Source organism: Amblyomma mixtum, chromosome 5, assembly GCF_055824585.1.
Source record: "Amblyomma mixtum isolate Tamu chromosome 5, ASM5582458v1, whole genome shotgun sequence".
In the NCBI taxonomy this organism is placed as follows: Eukaryota; Metazoa; Arthropoda; class Arachnida; order Ixodida; family Ixodidae; genus Amblyomma; species Amblyomma mixtum.
The window spans coordinates 99,240,986-99,256,703 of record NC_143016.1 but is presented as its reverse complement, the minus strand read 5'-3'; the positions used below and the strand labels follow the sequence as shown (position 1 = coordinate 99,256,703).

Here is a 15,718-nt window from a genome sequence, read left to right as displayed (position 1 = left end):
ACGGGCGCCGGTAGAACGTTCTGTCCCTGGCGAGCACACTGGGCGGAGCGCAGCCGGCCGACCCTAGCACCGAGCAGAAGAGGATGAAGTCCGGCGCGCGACAAAGGTCGAAGACAGACCGCACGGGGGCGCTGGTAGAGTGTGGCATTGCCCCTCCCCTCTGGAAAGGCATCGACTCGATGGCTGAGATTGAGGGGGAGCCACGTGTGTGCGTGAACCGAGTCCCGGGCACGGAACGTGGTGAGAGTTGTTCTAGCGGGCATGGTATGGCTTGAGTCTTGCGACGTGCACAATTTCGGATGTCGGCGGGCGTCTTGAAGAACGAACACTCCCTTGCGGGAGCACTTCATACGTAACGTCGCTGAGTTTGCGGAGTACCTCGTAGGGACCGAAGTAACGGCGCAAAAGCTTCTCGGAGCGACCGCGCTGACGGATGGGGCTCCAAACCCACACTTGATCTCCAGGCTGGAAAACGACTTCGCGATGACGAAGGTTATAGCGGTGAGCATCGACTTCCTGCCGCACGCGGGTTCGTTGCCGAGCCAGCCGGCGGGCAGCTTCTGCATGGCGAACGAATGCATCAGCGTCGGCAACGGATGGGTGCGCAATATCGGGCAACAACATCGTGTCCAACATAGTCACGACTTCACGACCGTGTACCAAACGAAATGGCGTGAACCCCGTCGTCTCTTGAAGGGCAGTGTTGTAGGCAAACGTGACGTACGGAAGTATTGCGTCCCAGTTCTTGTGGTCATCGTCGACGTACATAGAAATCATATCAGCGATAGTCTTATTGAGGCGCTCGGTTAGGCCGTTGGTTTGAGGATGGTAAGCTGTGGTCTTACGATGACTTGTGCCACTGAGCCGCATAACTTCCTGAGTAAGCGTGGACGTGAACGCTGTGCCTCGGTCAGTTAAAACAACAGAAGGGGCGCCATGGCGGAGGACTATGCTGATGATGAAAAAGTCAGCAATTTCAGCAGCAGTACCGCGGGGAAGGGCTTTCGTCTCACAATACCGGGTGAGGTAGTCGGTGGCAACCGCAATATACCGGTTACCCAATGATGACGTGGGAAATGGGCCCAGTAAGTCCATGCCGACTTGGTGGAAAGGAATTCTCGGCGGAGCAATGGGTTGGAGCAAGCCAGCCGGCTTGAAAGGTGGTTTCTTCCGACGTTGACACTCGCAGCAAGTGCGCACATAACGCTTGACAGCCGCAGAAAGCCTGGGCCAGTAATAACGGTGACGAACTCGTGCCATCGTTCGAGAAAATCCGAGGTGGCCGGAAGGAAGCTCGTCGTGGCACGCCTGCAAAACGTCAGTGCGGAGCGCCGTTGGAACCACGAGCAGGTAACCAGAGTCCGTCGGGCCGTAATTTCGTTTGTAGAGGACGCCATCTCGCAAGCAAAACGACGACAAGCCACGCGCGAATAGACGAGGTGGTAACGAGGCGGTTCCCTCGAGATAATCGATGAGTGGGCGCAATTCCGTGTCGTCTCTCTGTTGTTGAGCGAGGGCGGACGTGGTCAGAGCACCAATAAATAGAGGGTCATCTTCGAGGTCATCAGAGCTGGACGGAATAGGAGCACGGGACAAGCAGTCTGCATCGCTGTGTTTGTTGCCCGACTTGTAGACAACTGCAACGTCAAATTCTTGCAAGCGAAGGCTCCGACGAGCTAGCCGGCCCGAGGGGTCTTTAAGATTCGCGAGCCAACACAGTGAGTGGTGGTCACTCACGACCCGAAACGGGCGACCATACAAGTAGGGCCGGAACTTCATTATCGCCCAAACAACAGCTAGGCACTCCTTTTCAGTGGTTGAGTAATTTGCCTCGGACCGTGACAGCGTGCGGCTGCCGTACGCAATCACGCGTTCAACACCATCTTGCCACTGGACGAGGACTGCACCAAGGCCAATGTTGCTGGCATCGGTGTGAAGTTCCGTGTCCGCCTCCTCGTCAAAATGGGCAAGAATGGGCGTTGTTTGTAGGCGTTCGCGGAGCTTTTCGAAGGCGTCCTGCTGTTCCTGTGCCCAGACGAAAGGCTGATCGTCTTTTGTCAGCCGTGTGAGAGGCTCAGCCAGCCTGGAGAAGTCTTGCACGAAGCGTCTGTAATATGCGCAGAGGCCAAGAAACCGGCGCACAGCTCGCTTATCAGTGGGAGTCGGGAACGCAGCTACAGCGGCCGTCTTGTCAGGGTCGGGGCTGACGCCCTCAGGTGTCACAACATGGCCCAAAAACTTCAGCCGTTGGTACTCGAAGTGGCATTTTTCGGGTTTTAGAGACAGACCGGCTGATCGGATTGCCGTCAATACTGCACTCAAGCGTTTGAGATGTTCTTCGTAGGTCGCAGCGAAAATAACCACATCATCAAGATAGACGAGACACGACTGCCATTTGAGGCCAACCAGGACAGTGTCCATCATTCTTTGAAAGGTGGCAGGAGCGGTACACAGGCCAAAGGGGAGCACCTTGAACTCGTACAAACCGTCGGGGGTTATGAACGCGGTCTTTTCACGGTCACGTTCATCGACTTCGATCTGCCAGTACCCACTGCGTAGATCAAGAGAGGAAAAGTAGCGGGCATGACGCAGGCGATCGAATGAGTCATCAATACGGGGCAACGGATAAACGTCCTTTTTAGTAATCTTGTTGAGGCGACGATAGTCGACACAGAATCGGAGAGTGCCATCCTTCTTGGCGACCAGCACAACGGGCGAAGCCCACGGCCTTGTTGACGGCTGGATAACCTCGTCGCGGAGCATTTCCTCAACCTGCCTCCGAATCACCTCCCTTTCTTTCGCAGACACTCGATAGAGGTGGTGTTGTATAGGCCTCTCGCCTTCATCAACTACAATGCGGTGTTTAGCGACCGATGTTTGCCGAACTTTAGAAGTGGTCGCAAAGCAGTCACGAAAAGAGTCGAGGATCATGTGGAGGCAGTGTTTCTGATCGGCGGTTAGGTCGGGGTTCACGTCAGTCAGAACGGGGGCGTCAGACGTCGATTCATGGGTATCGTTGAGGGTCAAGGCGCAGTGGGAGACTGAGTCACTAATTTCATCGAAATAGGCTATGGCTGTTGCTTGCGGCAAGTGGCGGTATTCGGCGCTAAAGTTGGTAACAAAAAGCTGCGTTCGCATTCCGCGGAGGGAAGCAACACCACGCGCAACGCAGACTTGTTGACTCAACAGTAACGACAGGTTACCTTCCGCAATCCCGTGAGGCGTGCGTGGGTTGGAGTATTCCACCGTAATAAACAAACTGGAGCGTGGTGGTAGCGTGACCTTGTCATCACACACGCGAAAAACAGGCCTGCCGGGCTCGCTTCTGCCGGCTGTGGCACACTGAGGTGAGAACGTCACGACAAGTTCGCGGAGGTTGATCACCGCACCGTGTTCTCGAAGAAAATCAAACCCGAGGATGAGGTCCTTCGAGCAATGAGCCAACACAGCGAAGCAGGCAATGAAGGTTACACCGCGAATCTCCATTCTAGCGGTGCAGACACCTAGCGGTGTCACCAGATGGCCTCCAGCTGTCCGGATGTGCGTTCCAGGCCAAGGTGTCAGGACTTTCCTCAGGACAGTCGCCAGACCACGACTCATGAGGGAAAAGTCGGCGCCTGTATCTACGAGAGCAGTCACGCGGCGGCCATCAACGATGATCGGGATTTCAGCCGAAGCTTGGTCACCTTCGGAAAAACGCTGTGTGGGGGTGGTCGGACTTGGGGATCGTTCTCGCGGTCGAGTTGGTGCGTCAAGCGGAGACGTCTCTATTCGTCGAAAAGTCGTCGGACGTAAGGGTCGTTCACATTGTCCAATTGAAGCGTCAAGCGAAGGCGTCTCTGGGCGTCGAAAGGTCGTAGCGGCGTGAGGTCGGAGGTCGGGTCGCATGCTAACGTCGGTGAGCGGAGGATGTTCGTCATTATGTCCAGTGACGGCGGCCCTACCTCCGGGGGTCGCCGTACTCAGTTTTCCCGGCGCGGGCTGGAGGACTGCCGGACGTAGGACTGGCGGGCTGGTGAAGACAACCGTCGAGGTGACGGTGACCTGGACTGACGTTGGGCAGTGGGTGCAGGTGGGACGTTGGCCGCTAGGTACTGATCGATCTCGCGGGGTCGTTCACCATAGCGTGGCAGGGGTGCGTCTGGCGAAAAGCCGCGCAGGCCAATCCGGCGGTACGGGCAGTGACGACGGATGTGGCCTGCTTCGCCGCAGTGGAAGCACAAGGGCCTGTTGTTCGGCGTGCGCCACATGTTTGCCTTCGTGACGGGTGGGCGGTCGTCTGGCAGCGTTGCCGTATACGGGAATCGGCGGGACGGCGCGGTAGGGGCAGGAGAGTAGAACGCCGGCGGTGGTGGCGCAGTACTTCGCAATGCCTCGCTGTATGTCATCACATAGGGCGCTGGCGGTTGGGGAGGCGGAATGGGCTGCACCGTGCGGCGTATCTCGTCACGGACAGCATCCGAGATGGCGGTCACACTAGGAGGCTGCTCCACAGAGCGAAGCTTCTGCAGCTCTTCGCGCACGATGCCCCTGATGAGCTCTCGGAGGGAGGTGTTCTCATCCCCGGGCTTCGGAATGTGGCACTCCACAGCAGTGATGTTTGATGGACGGCCGTAGTGCGCAAACCGCTGTTGCACGGCGCGCTCCATGCCTGCCGCTTCCTTCGCAAAATCGGCGACTGTAGCCGGAGGATCGCGCACGAGCCCAACGAACAATTGCTCCTTCACTCCCCGCATCAAATGGCGCACCTTCTTGGCTTCAGACATCGAAGGATCAGCGCGGTTGAAGAGCCGGGTCATGTCCTCCACGAACATCGCCACGCTCTCGTTTGGCTGCTGCGCCCTCGATTGCAAGGCCAATTCAGCACGCTCCCTCCGTTCGTTGCTGCTGAAGGTATGCAGCAACTGCCGCCGGAAGTCTTGCCAGGTGTGGATGGCGGACTCGTGGTTTTCGAACCACGTCTTGGCGGCGTCCTGGAGGGCAAAGTAAACGTTCCGAAGCTTGCGGTCTTCGTCCCACAGATTAAATTCAGCAACCCTGTCATACCCGTCCAACCAGTCCTCCACATGCATCCTCAAACTTGTCACCATGAAACGACGCAGGCGTGCGAGGCGTATGAAGAAGTAGCAGTGGCGAACTCACAGATGGCTGGAAGGTCTGGCTGGCCACCGTAGAGGTCATCGTGCGGGATGACGCGGTGAGGGGTTTGTACTCGGGAGCTAAGCCTTTCAAGCGGCGGCTTGACTTGTGGACAGGTGTCGTGTCCAGGGGGTGTGGCGGAGCGCTGGAGGTTCCTGGGACCTCTTCGTACATGGATCGTACCCCGCACCTCCACCAAAATGTCACGGGCGCCGGTAGAACGTTCTGTCCCTGGCGAGCACACTGGGCGGAGCGCAGCCGGCCGACCCTAGCACCGAGCAGAAGAGGACGAAGTCCGGCGCGCGACAAAGGTCGAAGACAGACCGCACGGGGGCGCTGGTAGAGTGTGGCAATATCAGCCCATTAAAACGCACAATCGCAAAAACCCTGATTACAAGTGCCCGAAACTTCTTTTTCTGACTGCGTTCTGAATCCTCGTATCTAGCATGGCTTGCTACTTACGCAAATCTACAATACTTTGTTTTCTCGAGTCCCGTCGACTCGCCCACATCCACCGTCTTCTTCCATTCTAACCTCTTCTGGGGTGTCTATAGCTGCAGTCAACGCAGCTAGAAATCCAGCTGCCAAAATTTTCGGGCACTTCATTTTCACTCTTGAATAAAGCGATTGGCTTTATAGAAGAGTTGCCAGCTAAGGATGTTACTTGTCATCAAACGCTGTTTACGCTCCTTCACCTGACTGCCTTCATGTGCTTCTGCTGGAGTCTCGCACCTGCAAACTGATTCTTTCTTTTTTTCGTGAAGGGCATTAAATTATGTGAGGTGCATGTAAATTTGCTGCAGGTAATTTCCAATCCTCATTATTATCCCAAATTTAAAAAAAATATAGCTGCCGCCAGTGATGCGCGGCGACCATTGAACACCATTCCTCTCTACTTCAGCCTAAGTGCGCCGCATCGTGGACCTCATTTTCTATTGTTTTTTCCGCATCCTTTCTTTATTTTTCCCCTTTAGAATAAGAATATGCTGTGCACGTTCTGTTAGCAGTTTCGAATCAGATATCGTTTCCCTTTTCAATTTTTCTTCATTTATCTCTCTGTATTTACAAGCCAAACAGCAAATTCTACTGTCACGTATCATTAAAAAAGACAAAAACAAAGCAGATGAGAACTGGTAGATCTTTAGTACTAGTCAAGCACAGGCGGGCTGACACGGCAGTCTTCTTTGATAACACCCTCCCAAGGAATGCTAAGAACCTGCCCGCCAATATGTTAAAAGGGCTCATAGAGGAGTACCTAGACAATTTTCCTAACCATATTGCCGTCTATACAGATGCCTCCCAGCAAAATGAAAAGGCCGCTATTGGTATTTACTCAAGGGCTCTTGATTGGAGCTATTCATTTCGGGCCCCTGACTATACCCCTATTTTTGTAGCTGAGTTTCTGGCTATTGAGTTGGCCTTAATAAGGATTCCCTGCAGTATCACTCGGGTTATTATACTCTCAGACAACCTTTCTGTTTTGGCAGCGCTCGAAACCTCGAGTGATACTCCTATGAGCCGTTCCCTTCAATTTTTTATTCCTCCACATGTTTCAGAAGTTCGCTTTCACTGGGTCCCTGGGCACTGTGGCATTGTTTCTAATGAGAGGGCAGATTTTTTAGCAAAGTCTGCCCTTGATGGTCCTATTGTCCCTTTCGTCCCAAATACTGTTCACTTGACTCTAGCACGCTTTCAGCGATTCCGGCGTTTCCACACCTTGAGCCATGAGCCTCTCCTAGCTGCAGCGGATTTTCAACACCTGGCATTTCCTTGGAGTGTGCGGATGTGCAGTTCGAGGCAATGTGAGGTGTCCATGACCCTTTTGCGCTGCAGGATACCGCGGCTAAATCTTTATTTATGCCGATCGGGGCTTTCGATATCCAACCTTTGTGAGTCTTGTGGCGAAATTGAGTCGATAGAACATTTTTTCCTCTCCTGCCGGATGCTCGCTGCTCTCCGTAGAATTTACTTGGAGATCCCCCTCGCTCGGCTTGGGCTTCCTCTATCTATTCCGATTCTCTTATCCTTCGGGGCAAGCGCCAAGGGATATGCCCTAAAACCAGTGTTCGATTCTATTCACGATTATATAATTTCATCTGGTAGATTCCTCTGCTAGAATGTGAATTCACAACTTTTCTTTCTCCGTATTTTTTGTTTTGTACAAATTCTAGCTCTGCGTCCCAAAATTTTAGATTTAATTATACTCCATTCCCTGTACACGAGTGCGTGTGTATCCGCTATGCACCCTGGCCAATCCCCCGCCGCGGGTATGTGCCATTCAGCCCGAGGACATCATCATCATCATCATCATGCCTTCCCGCGAAATTTACCATCACGTGACTCACATCGACGAAGAAGCAGATAGCTCCCCTGCTTTGCGCCGCTCACCATGGACAACGACAAAAATCTGCGGTACGTCCACAACCAGGCTCTTTACCCTCGCGGCTTTTTCTACTCGGACCACGGGGGTTACGACTCGCCGGAGCCGGCTCACTTCAACGCGGCTTCCACAGCTGAGCTGGCCTCGCCCCTGGAGGTGCCGTTCGAGGGCTACCACTCCGGCCTGGAATGGGTGTCGGCATTCACGGAATCACAGGGGACACCACCGATGTCGTCGTCGACCGCCGCTTACTACGAAGACGAGCGTGCTCGGAGGCCTTCGAGCGTCCCTCTTATCAAGGGTCTTCAGGGCCTGGGCATTGACAATGCGGCCGTGTTGGTCGCCATGTTGGCCATGTGCGTCTTCATAGGACTGGCGATCTGGGCGGCGTCGGCGGTTCAGGGTGAACTGCAGGATTACGATATCGACGCGGTGGACGACGCAGACGCCAGCCTTCACTTGGGAAACAGAGCAGGGGTGCCGTCAGCGCAGGGCGTGAGCGGTCGTGAGAGAATGCGGGCGGAAGATTGGAAAATCACGGTAATACCCAGGCAGCCACTTAAAAGCAGGCGCACTTCACCAACACCGGACGACGTCGACATCGCAACGGCAGCCCGTGAGGGTCGGCCCGTCGACAACGATGATGACAGGCAGTGGTCTGTTGAGGCCGATGGCGAGTACATCGGTGACCTGACTGCAGCGTGGACAACGGAGGTTGAAGACACCACAGTGGCGCGCCCCGAGAGGCGCGTTCGCCGGGGGCGCCGCCTGCCTCGAAACAAAGCGGGCCGTCGTCCGACGCGGAGTGGTTCAACCAAGCGCCTTCACAAGCGACTTCGGCGGGTAAGGGTACTTGCGAAAGAACAACATTGCTATGAGTTCAGCGTGTGGGAGAGCATTTATGTCGACGGCAAACATATATAGTGCTCAAAGAACGGGATTTTCGACGGCTTGTGTGGATAAGTCCGACTTAAGTCCGGGATTATTAGAGGTCAGTTTTAGTTTTGAGACAACATGGAATTTTATAAGGTAATGTTATAGAAATATAGAAGGTATTCTTCGCATGCGTAAAAAAATCTTTCTTTCAAAGTTTCTCCACCTCTCGCGCCACGTAGTTAAGACCTCCATGGAAAAGCAATCGGGAACGCTTTTGACGGTAGCAAAAACGTTATAGTAGCAAAAACTGATAGCCTCCCGATGTAAGATCCGCGGATCTATCGATTTTTGTAACGAAAACATACAAGTTAGAAAAATTTGATTCACAATTATTTCTCGTTGAAAAATGTGATTGTTCAGAATGTCTGGGTATGCAGCAGCCAAAGATTCTTACAATATTGTGTTGCAAGAGGATCAGTCTGTAGTATACGCCTTCATACCACACACGTCAACGGTCGTTGTGCATTTTGAATACAGTCCAGTGATTGGTGAGGGAACGGATGCCTGGCGGTCTGACGCTTCCCATTCTAAAAAAAACTTCACGACACGACAGCGTTGATGGAGCCATTCAGCGGAATGGGGTCCTCTTTGCGTATCACTGCGTAGACACAGACGCTTGTTTTTTCTTTAACTATCAGAAAACGCTTAACCAACCTTTAAAGGTACAATTTGTTAGCATTAGAGATCCTTCCCTCCCAAGTACTCCTTCTGTGTCGCCTAAGTTCTGCCCACATGCCCGTATATGCGGAATCGGACCTATGCTCCCTATGCTCAAAAGCAGTGTTGAGTTTTAGCTCCTCAACCAAAAGCGTCCTCATGAAGGGCGATTGTGTCTCTTATGTATAAGATAGGCCCTCAGTGGGTCATGCCACCATTGTACTATTGCGTATGCATAGCCAGGTAAAAAAAAAGTGAGCTCAGGGGGATACCACTCCCAATTAAACGTATCGCTCTACGGGAACTTAGGCAATGGCTTAAAGGTAAGGCTTTGAAGGTGTTTCGACCAGAGTAGGGAGGACCAGTTTGGGCCTTGAATGTCCCCATACTCGTCTAAGCTGTCTCATGGCGTGAAAAAAGTCGCTGGCAGGTGCACTTGGCAACAAAAGTTCATGGGCTTCAGGTGAACGTAAAAATCTCTTTCGGCGCTGTTACTCTAAGGGCTTCGGATTTAATTTTTCCCTCAGGGCCTAAAGAATTTATTAAAATGCGCATGGTGGAGACGATGAACTCAAGTGGGGCTTTATTCAATATATACCCTTCATTTTGTTTTCATTCCATTTGGCCGTGAATGACGTTAATCGTGACGTAACCAACTGGAGGTGGGGAAGCAAACGACCGATCACAGCCGCCGCCAATCCGAGGCCGGTGCCGTAACCGCCCACCCCGCGGCCTCTGCCGTATCCAATCCGGCTGTGTGACAGTGAGCATGCTTCACCAATGCGTCGAACAACCACAGCAAAGTTTTTCTCTCAAGGCGGAAGTGCGACCGATGAAGCTCGGGAAGCATATGTCGAACGCTCTTCGTGCTCTCTCTCTCTCTCTCTCTCTCTCTATATATATATATATATATATATATACCCTATATATATATATATATATATATATATATATATATATATATATATATATATATATATATATATATATATATATATATATATATATATATATATATATATATATATATGAATTTGTCAGTGTTTGAGCTGGTGTTCCAGTGCTGCATTTGCGTGGGCAGCGTTTATGCAAATAATTGGCATCATGTTTGTGGTCCTGACACGACCAGTCCGACGTCACTCCCCACAGGCTACGTCCGCGGGAGCAGTGACCAATGGCAGGGCACCAAACGAAAGGAAACGCTTCTTCTTTGTTTCCGCTCCTTTCAGCGCTATAGATTTTTCTTCACCAGGAAAGTTTTTACCTTGACAGCTGTATAATAGACAGGCATTATAGTCTGCAACGCTGCGTCAGGAAAGTAACGATTTGCTGAAGCCGACGAAATACCTTTTGGCGTCAGTAACATAAACCCCGCAATCACGTGTTTACATTGTGACCAGATGCAATAGGCTTCTTTCTAGCTAATCAATGGTTGATTTACGACGTTTTTTTTTTCTGCGCAGCTAGCGGTGCGCTTCCCGATAGGCAATACGTAGCTACTGCCTTCTCTTCTGTGAAAGTGATGTAAAAATCACGGAGCTGTTATTTTTGTTTTGTGTAATTGGCCTGCATCACCGGTGACGTGTCACCGAGAATTGCATTCTTTACAATGTTCGTCATATTGTAGACTGCTTTATCCACACATACGCCCATTTTTTGGAGACTCACACAGAAAATACCACTCAGTTGTTCGGAATAATTCACGCGTGTATCACGTGACATGGGCTGTTTTATTTGTAAGTTTCAAGCATGGACCATAGGAAGTTAGTCTCCATGCTTAATAGGGACTTACGTTTTACATGAATTTACAAATGACAATGCATTCAAGCAGTTTGGCATTATTTATGTGGCATTCGTTTTTCAGGTTCGGCAACATGCAGTTACACCCGAAGATTCCATTGAAGACTAGGCTGTGCAGCAGCCTTATGAAGACGCTGTGGACTGAAGAAAGAACATGCGGGGTGCCGGTTTCGGGATCTTCTTTTCCGAAATCACCTCTTTCAGTCCTTTTGAAGAAATACGTTTGGAGCTAACCCCTCAAAGTAAAAAATATTCGTTCAGCACATATGCACATATATCGTTATTCCGTTGGCGGGACGTTCTGAAATAAGAGGTTGTCATAAACTGCGCAGCCATCACGGAAGTCAATACGCGTTTCCATATGACTGCAATGGTCAATTGCACGCCAGGTCGAACAAATACGTACATTGCAAATGTTGTCTCTGCCTATACGCACTGCGGTATACCTCAGCCTCAATTTTCCCGCTCATATCAATTACGCACCTACTAAAAAAGCCGGATTCTTTAAATGGCGCTTCGAAACGTTATGAAAAGGTTTAGGTGCTTGAACCGTCATGCTACACTTGCCAAAGCAAAGCGTCTGCTTGCGATTGGCCACCAGTATACACAGTTAGCCAAGTACTGCGTGCAGCACACACTGTGCATGCCGACCGTGCGGCGCGCAGCTTAAGCGGCCTTAATACGCGACAGCGTGTAAAGCTCGTCCGGTCGAAAAGCCGTCGGCGGACGTCGCAGTAGTCGGCACCGCGCGTCGGAAAAAAATTATCATGCCAACCATTTGCCGCAGAATGTTCCGTATGGTGTAATACGATTCAGCGTTTAACCGTCGCGGTGGCTTAGTGGTTATGGCGCTTGACTGCTGACCCGAAAGACGTGGGTTCGATCCCTGCCGCAGTGGTAGAATTTCGATGCAAGCGAAATGCTAGAGGCCTGTGTATTGTGCGATGTCAGTGCACGTTATGGAACCCCAGGGGGTCGAAATTTCTTGAGCCCTTCACTACAGCGCCCCTCATAGCCTGAGTCGCTTTGGGACGTTAAACCCCCATAAACCAAACCAAACGAAACCGATTCAGCGTTTCGTGCAGCATAGACTTGTTAAGTTCGGGCCTAGCTTGCGGCAGGCATTCCAACCGGCTACCTGCAATCGGGGGCTGCGGGTCTCCACCGAGATATGTGAGACAGTTACTGTGTCATTTCCTTTCCTCGATTCCAATTTTCATTACCTTCATGTGAGACAGATACTGCGACTTCCTTTCTCAAAAAAAAAAAAACAATTTACCAATCATTACATTCTTTTTTCACTACCACCTTCCTCCCTTCTCTGCGGCGTGGTTTGGGTGTACTTAAACGTTACTTAATGTACTTAAACATTAGCAGAACTTGTTAGTTACTTTTCACCGACGCCACTCATACGCAACATCAAGCTCTCTTGCAGGTAACACAGTAATACCCTCTGTATCAGAAGTGCCTTGGCATTATATGTCCTCATTATTCAAAATGAGTTACGCGCCACAGAAAAATGATGTAAAACATGGTTCATGTACTTAAACGTTAACAGAACTTTGTTAGTTGCTTATCACCGATGCCACTCATGCGCAATATCAAGCTCTGTTATAGGTAATACAGTAATGCGCTCTGTGCCAGAAGTACCTAGGCATTATTTTAACGCTTAATCATAGTAATGTTTCTTGCACGCAGCAGTTATCCTGTTCCAAATTATGGTTGTGTGATCTTTTCCAATAAACTCTCCCTCCTTTTCTTTCCATATTGTGAGATGGTTACCGCAGGGTCATTTGTTCAGACTTGTAGCAGAAGCATTCCAGCACAGCGGAATGGTCGGTGTCGGAATACTCTGCCTGTCTCTCAGTGATGTCTTCTGATTTCTTTCCTGTTACCTTACCTGCTGATGGTATCCTATTTCATAACTTTTGACTTCAAGAACTGCGACATCATAGTCAAGGCAAGATCTCGACGCCATGCAGTCGTATCCGATCTTTGCACTTTCGCACTTTTCGCTGAATTGGGTTTGATAAAGATCTTGCCTGAAGCAGGAATTGAGATAAACTGATTAGCAAGGATTATCTCAAAATACAGCTCTTGGAACTAATATCTGGATGTCCGATGTGTTTATTTCATGGTCTTTACTGAATCTAATGAGTTAAGAAACGCTCATTACATAGAAGAACACAAATAAGTGCATTTATTCCCGTGAAGTTCTAGATGAGATATGCGGTCGTTATTGGTGCTAAATGGATTCGTAGCATCAGCGCCACGGGCTCACTCCTTGGATTCTCGGTGAATCTGCACAAAAAATGACCGAAGGACAAGAAAAAATCAAGGTGAAAAAACAGCTGGTTCTCGGTTGCTGACCCGGGACAGCTACGAGCGCTAAGCGAGCAAACGATTCAGCAACGATGAAATGAAGCACTGAGCCCTCATGCCCTGATCAACTCTCATCATTCCGGTTCGCACCACTAACCTCGTGTAGCGTGGATGTTTTTCGAAGCGCAAGGATGTGCTTGCGGAGAACAAAAGCGGATTTCTTACTCAAATTTACTCAAGTGGTCATCTTTATACTGTTACCTTTTTAGTATTTTTTGTAGCAGTATGATTATGAACATTTGAGTGCAATTTTGACGATTGATAGTATTTCAGTTTGTTCCTCAAAATAAAAAAAGAGTATGGCATGAATGTTTTTAATAGGGCCTGTTTTCGAGTTTTTAGCTTAAATGCTTGCCAGTTTAGGACTTTCATACTGCCAGGACATCATGGCCCTAGCAATAGGTTAGAACACGGCTTGCTTCCCGACTTTATCGAAGCACATGCCTGTTCTGCGAAACTAAAGTAAAACGGACGAATTGACAAACGCCAGGCACCCACTGGGTTTCTAATGGGTACATGATTTCCCCCTGCCCGGTGCTGGGCTTTTCTGTGGGTAAAATGCTTGAAAAAAAAAAAAAGGGTCCTGGGCCAAACCGTTGCGTTGACGGGACAGTGGTTCGTTCCGCCGCCAAACAACTTAAATAAGCTCATGCGGTAAAGCCCGCTTATGGGGTTTTCTGCACGAGGCAGATTTCCGTTAATCCTTGTGGTGACGCAATGGTTTGGCCCAAGAGCTTTTTCCCAAGAATTTCACGCCAGAAAAGCCGGTCACCAGCTCGGGGGAAATCTTGCACCCATTAGAAAACTGGTGTGGACCCGGCGGCACAGGGAACCGAACCCAGCACCACCCGAATGCGAGGCCGATGCTTACCATAAGGCCACATGGTTAATGTTCTACGACGAGCCGGATTTAAATTAAGTAATCTGGGGAATAGATTGCACAATGCTGATAATAAGGATGACTCCAGGTTTGCAATGTCAGCATATACAGTATATAATATAGACCAAATAAACAGAACAGCGTTTTCCTCTGCCTCATGATAAAAAAATTAGCAAAGATAATTAAATTTGACGACCATGCAATCCAAAAATATATCTTCATAAACAAAATTTTCGTGAATGTCAAATCAACTTTTTAATAGGATTTTTTTTTTCCAAACATGAAGCATATTTTTGTAACCAACTCGCCGCATCTGTGTCATGTAATCCGCCTCTTCATACAGTTCAAATATTGAAAGGGCTGTACCAAAACGTAGCGTAAACTTTAAGCAACTCTTGAGCCATCTAAAAATATAGAAGACATCGAAGCTCTACTTTCTTACATGACGCCTCGGATAGAGGTGCCGTCGCTTCCACTTGCGCGAGGATTTCCGTGGATGCTTGGCACGAGTTGTGAAGCCGTCATCAAACGCTGGACGGGTCTCGGACTTATCCTCGCCCTTCGCAGGCGCTTCCCCTCGTGCTTTGTCTGCCTCCAGCGTCACGTGGCCAGTGATTGACGTTGTGCTTCCTCGTGTAAGGTCCTCGACTGTGCGGGCGGGCCAGCTGTAGCCGGACATCTCGTCCTTTGCATCCTGCGTTGCCTCCTGTGACGTCGTGGGACCACCCCTGCCCCGTGTCGTCGCCCTCGCAGTCCGCGTTCGAATCACGTCGACGACTCCGCCGCCTGGTTTGATGGCTACTGACGGCATGGCCGCAGAGTTTTCTTCCAGGTGAAGCACGGCTGGCGGCTCGGTGACCACGTCCATGGCACTGTCCGGCTCCCGGCCAGCAATGCCGGCCTGCTCGGCTAGAGAGCCCGAAGCTACGAGCCAGGCGAAAGCACACATGCCTAGCGTGACAAGCAAGCAGGCCAGGACACCGGTGCCCTTCTCGCCAGTGGTGCGCCGCCTGAGGAGCGGTTCGCTGGGCATGGTGGGTAGCAGGTGCAGAGACTCGTCTTCCGTGTACTCGCAGGGTTCGGCTGGGATCCACGCGGAGGCTTGCGGCGTTGGCGGAGGCACCGGAGGCAGCAAGCCTGACGGCGAGTGGCGCTTCTTTTGGGCCTCTACCACCCCAGATCTCTCGGTGAGGGGCGGCTCTGGAGGCACTGACAACGCGAGGTGGAAGCCCGTAGATGCGACCGGCTCCGATGAACCAAGGCCTGGGAAGGAGAAGGCGCTTGGAGTCGGCACGATGCATGTCATGGGGCGTCGGATGACGGGCCGTTCCTCATCGTGTTGTTCCTGCGAGGCATCTTTTTTGAATGCCCCGTACGCTTTTACAGTAGCGGTGGCAGTCTTCCTCTTCTTTTGAAACTGGCGCACGAGATCGGAATGGTCACCCGCGCCCTTTGGCCCGAGCAGTAGGCATGCGTAAAATCAGCCCACGTATAAAACAAGTCTGTACAGTCTGCCAGGCGTCTTGTACGTTCGATACTTCAAC

General features: G+C 50.9%; 1 protein-coding gene and 1 pseudogene across 1 annotated transcript; one reads left to right on the top strand and one right to left on the bottom strand.

Moving 5' to 3' along the window:
- Window positions 1-7,528: 7,528 nt before the first annotated feature.
- On the top strand, window positions 7,529-11,021 carry LOC149343159 (uncharacterized). Its single transcript, XM_089542309.1, has 2 exons — window positions 7,529-8,362; window positions 10,977-11,021. The coding sequence occupies exons 1-2, from the start codon at window positions 7,529-7,531 to the stop codon at window positions 11,019-11,021; spliced, it is 879 nt and encodes a 292-aa protein (XP_089398435.1).
- Window positions 11,022-13,189: 2,168 nt separating this feature from the next.
- On the bottom strand, window positions 13,190-15,509 carry LOC149343158 (uncharacterized; annotated as a pseudogene).
- Window positions 15,510-15,718: the final 209 nt, after the last annotated feature.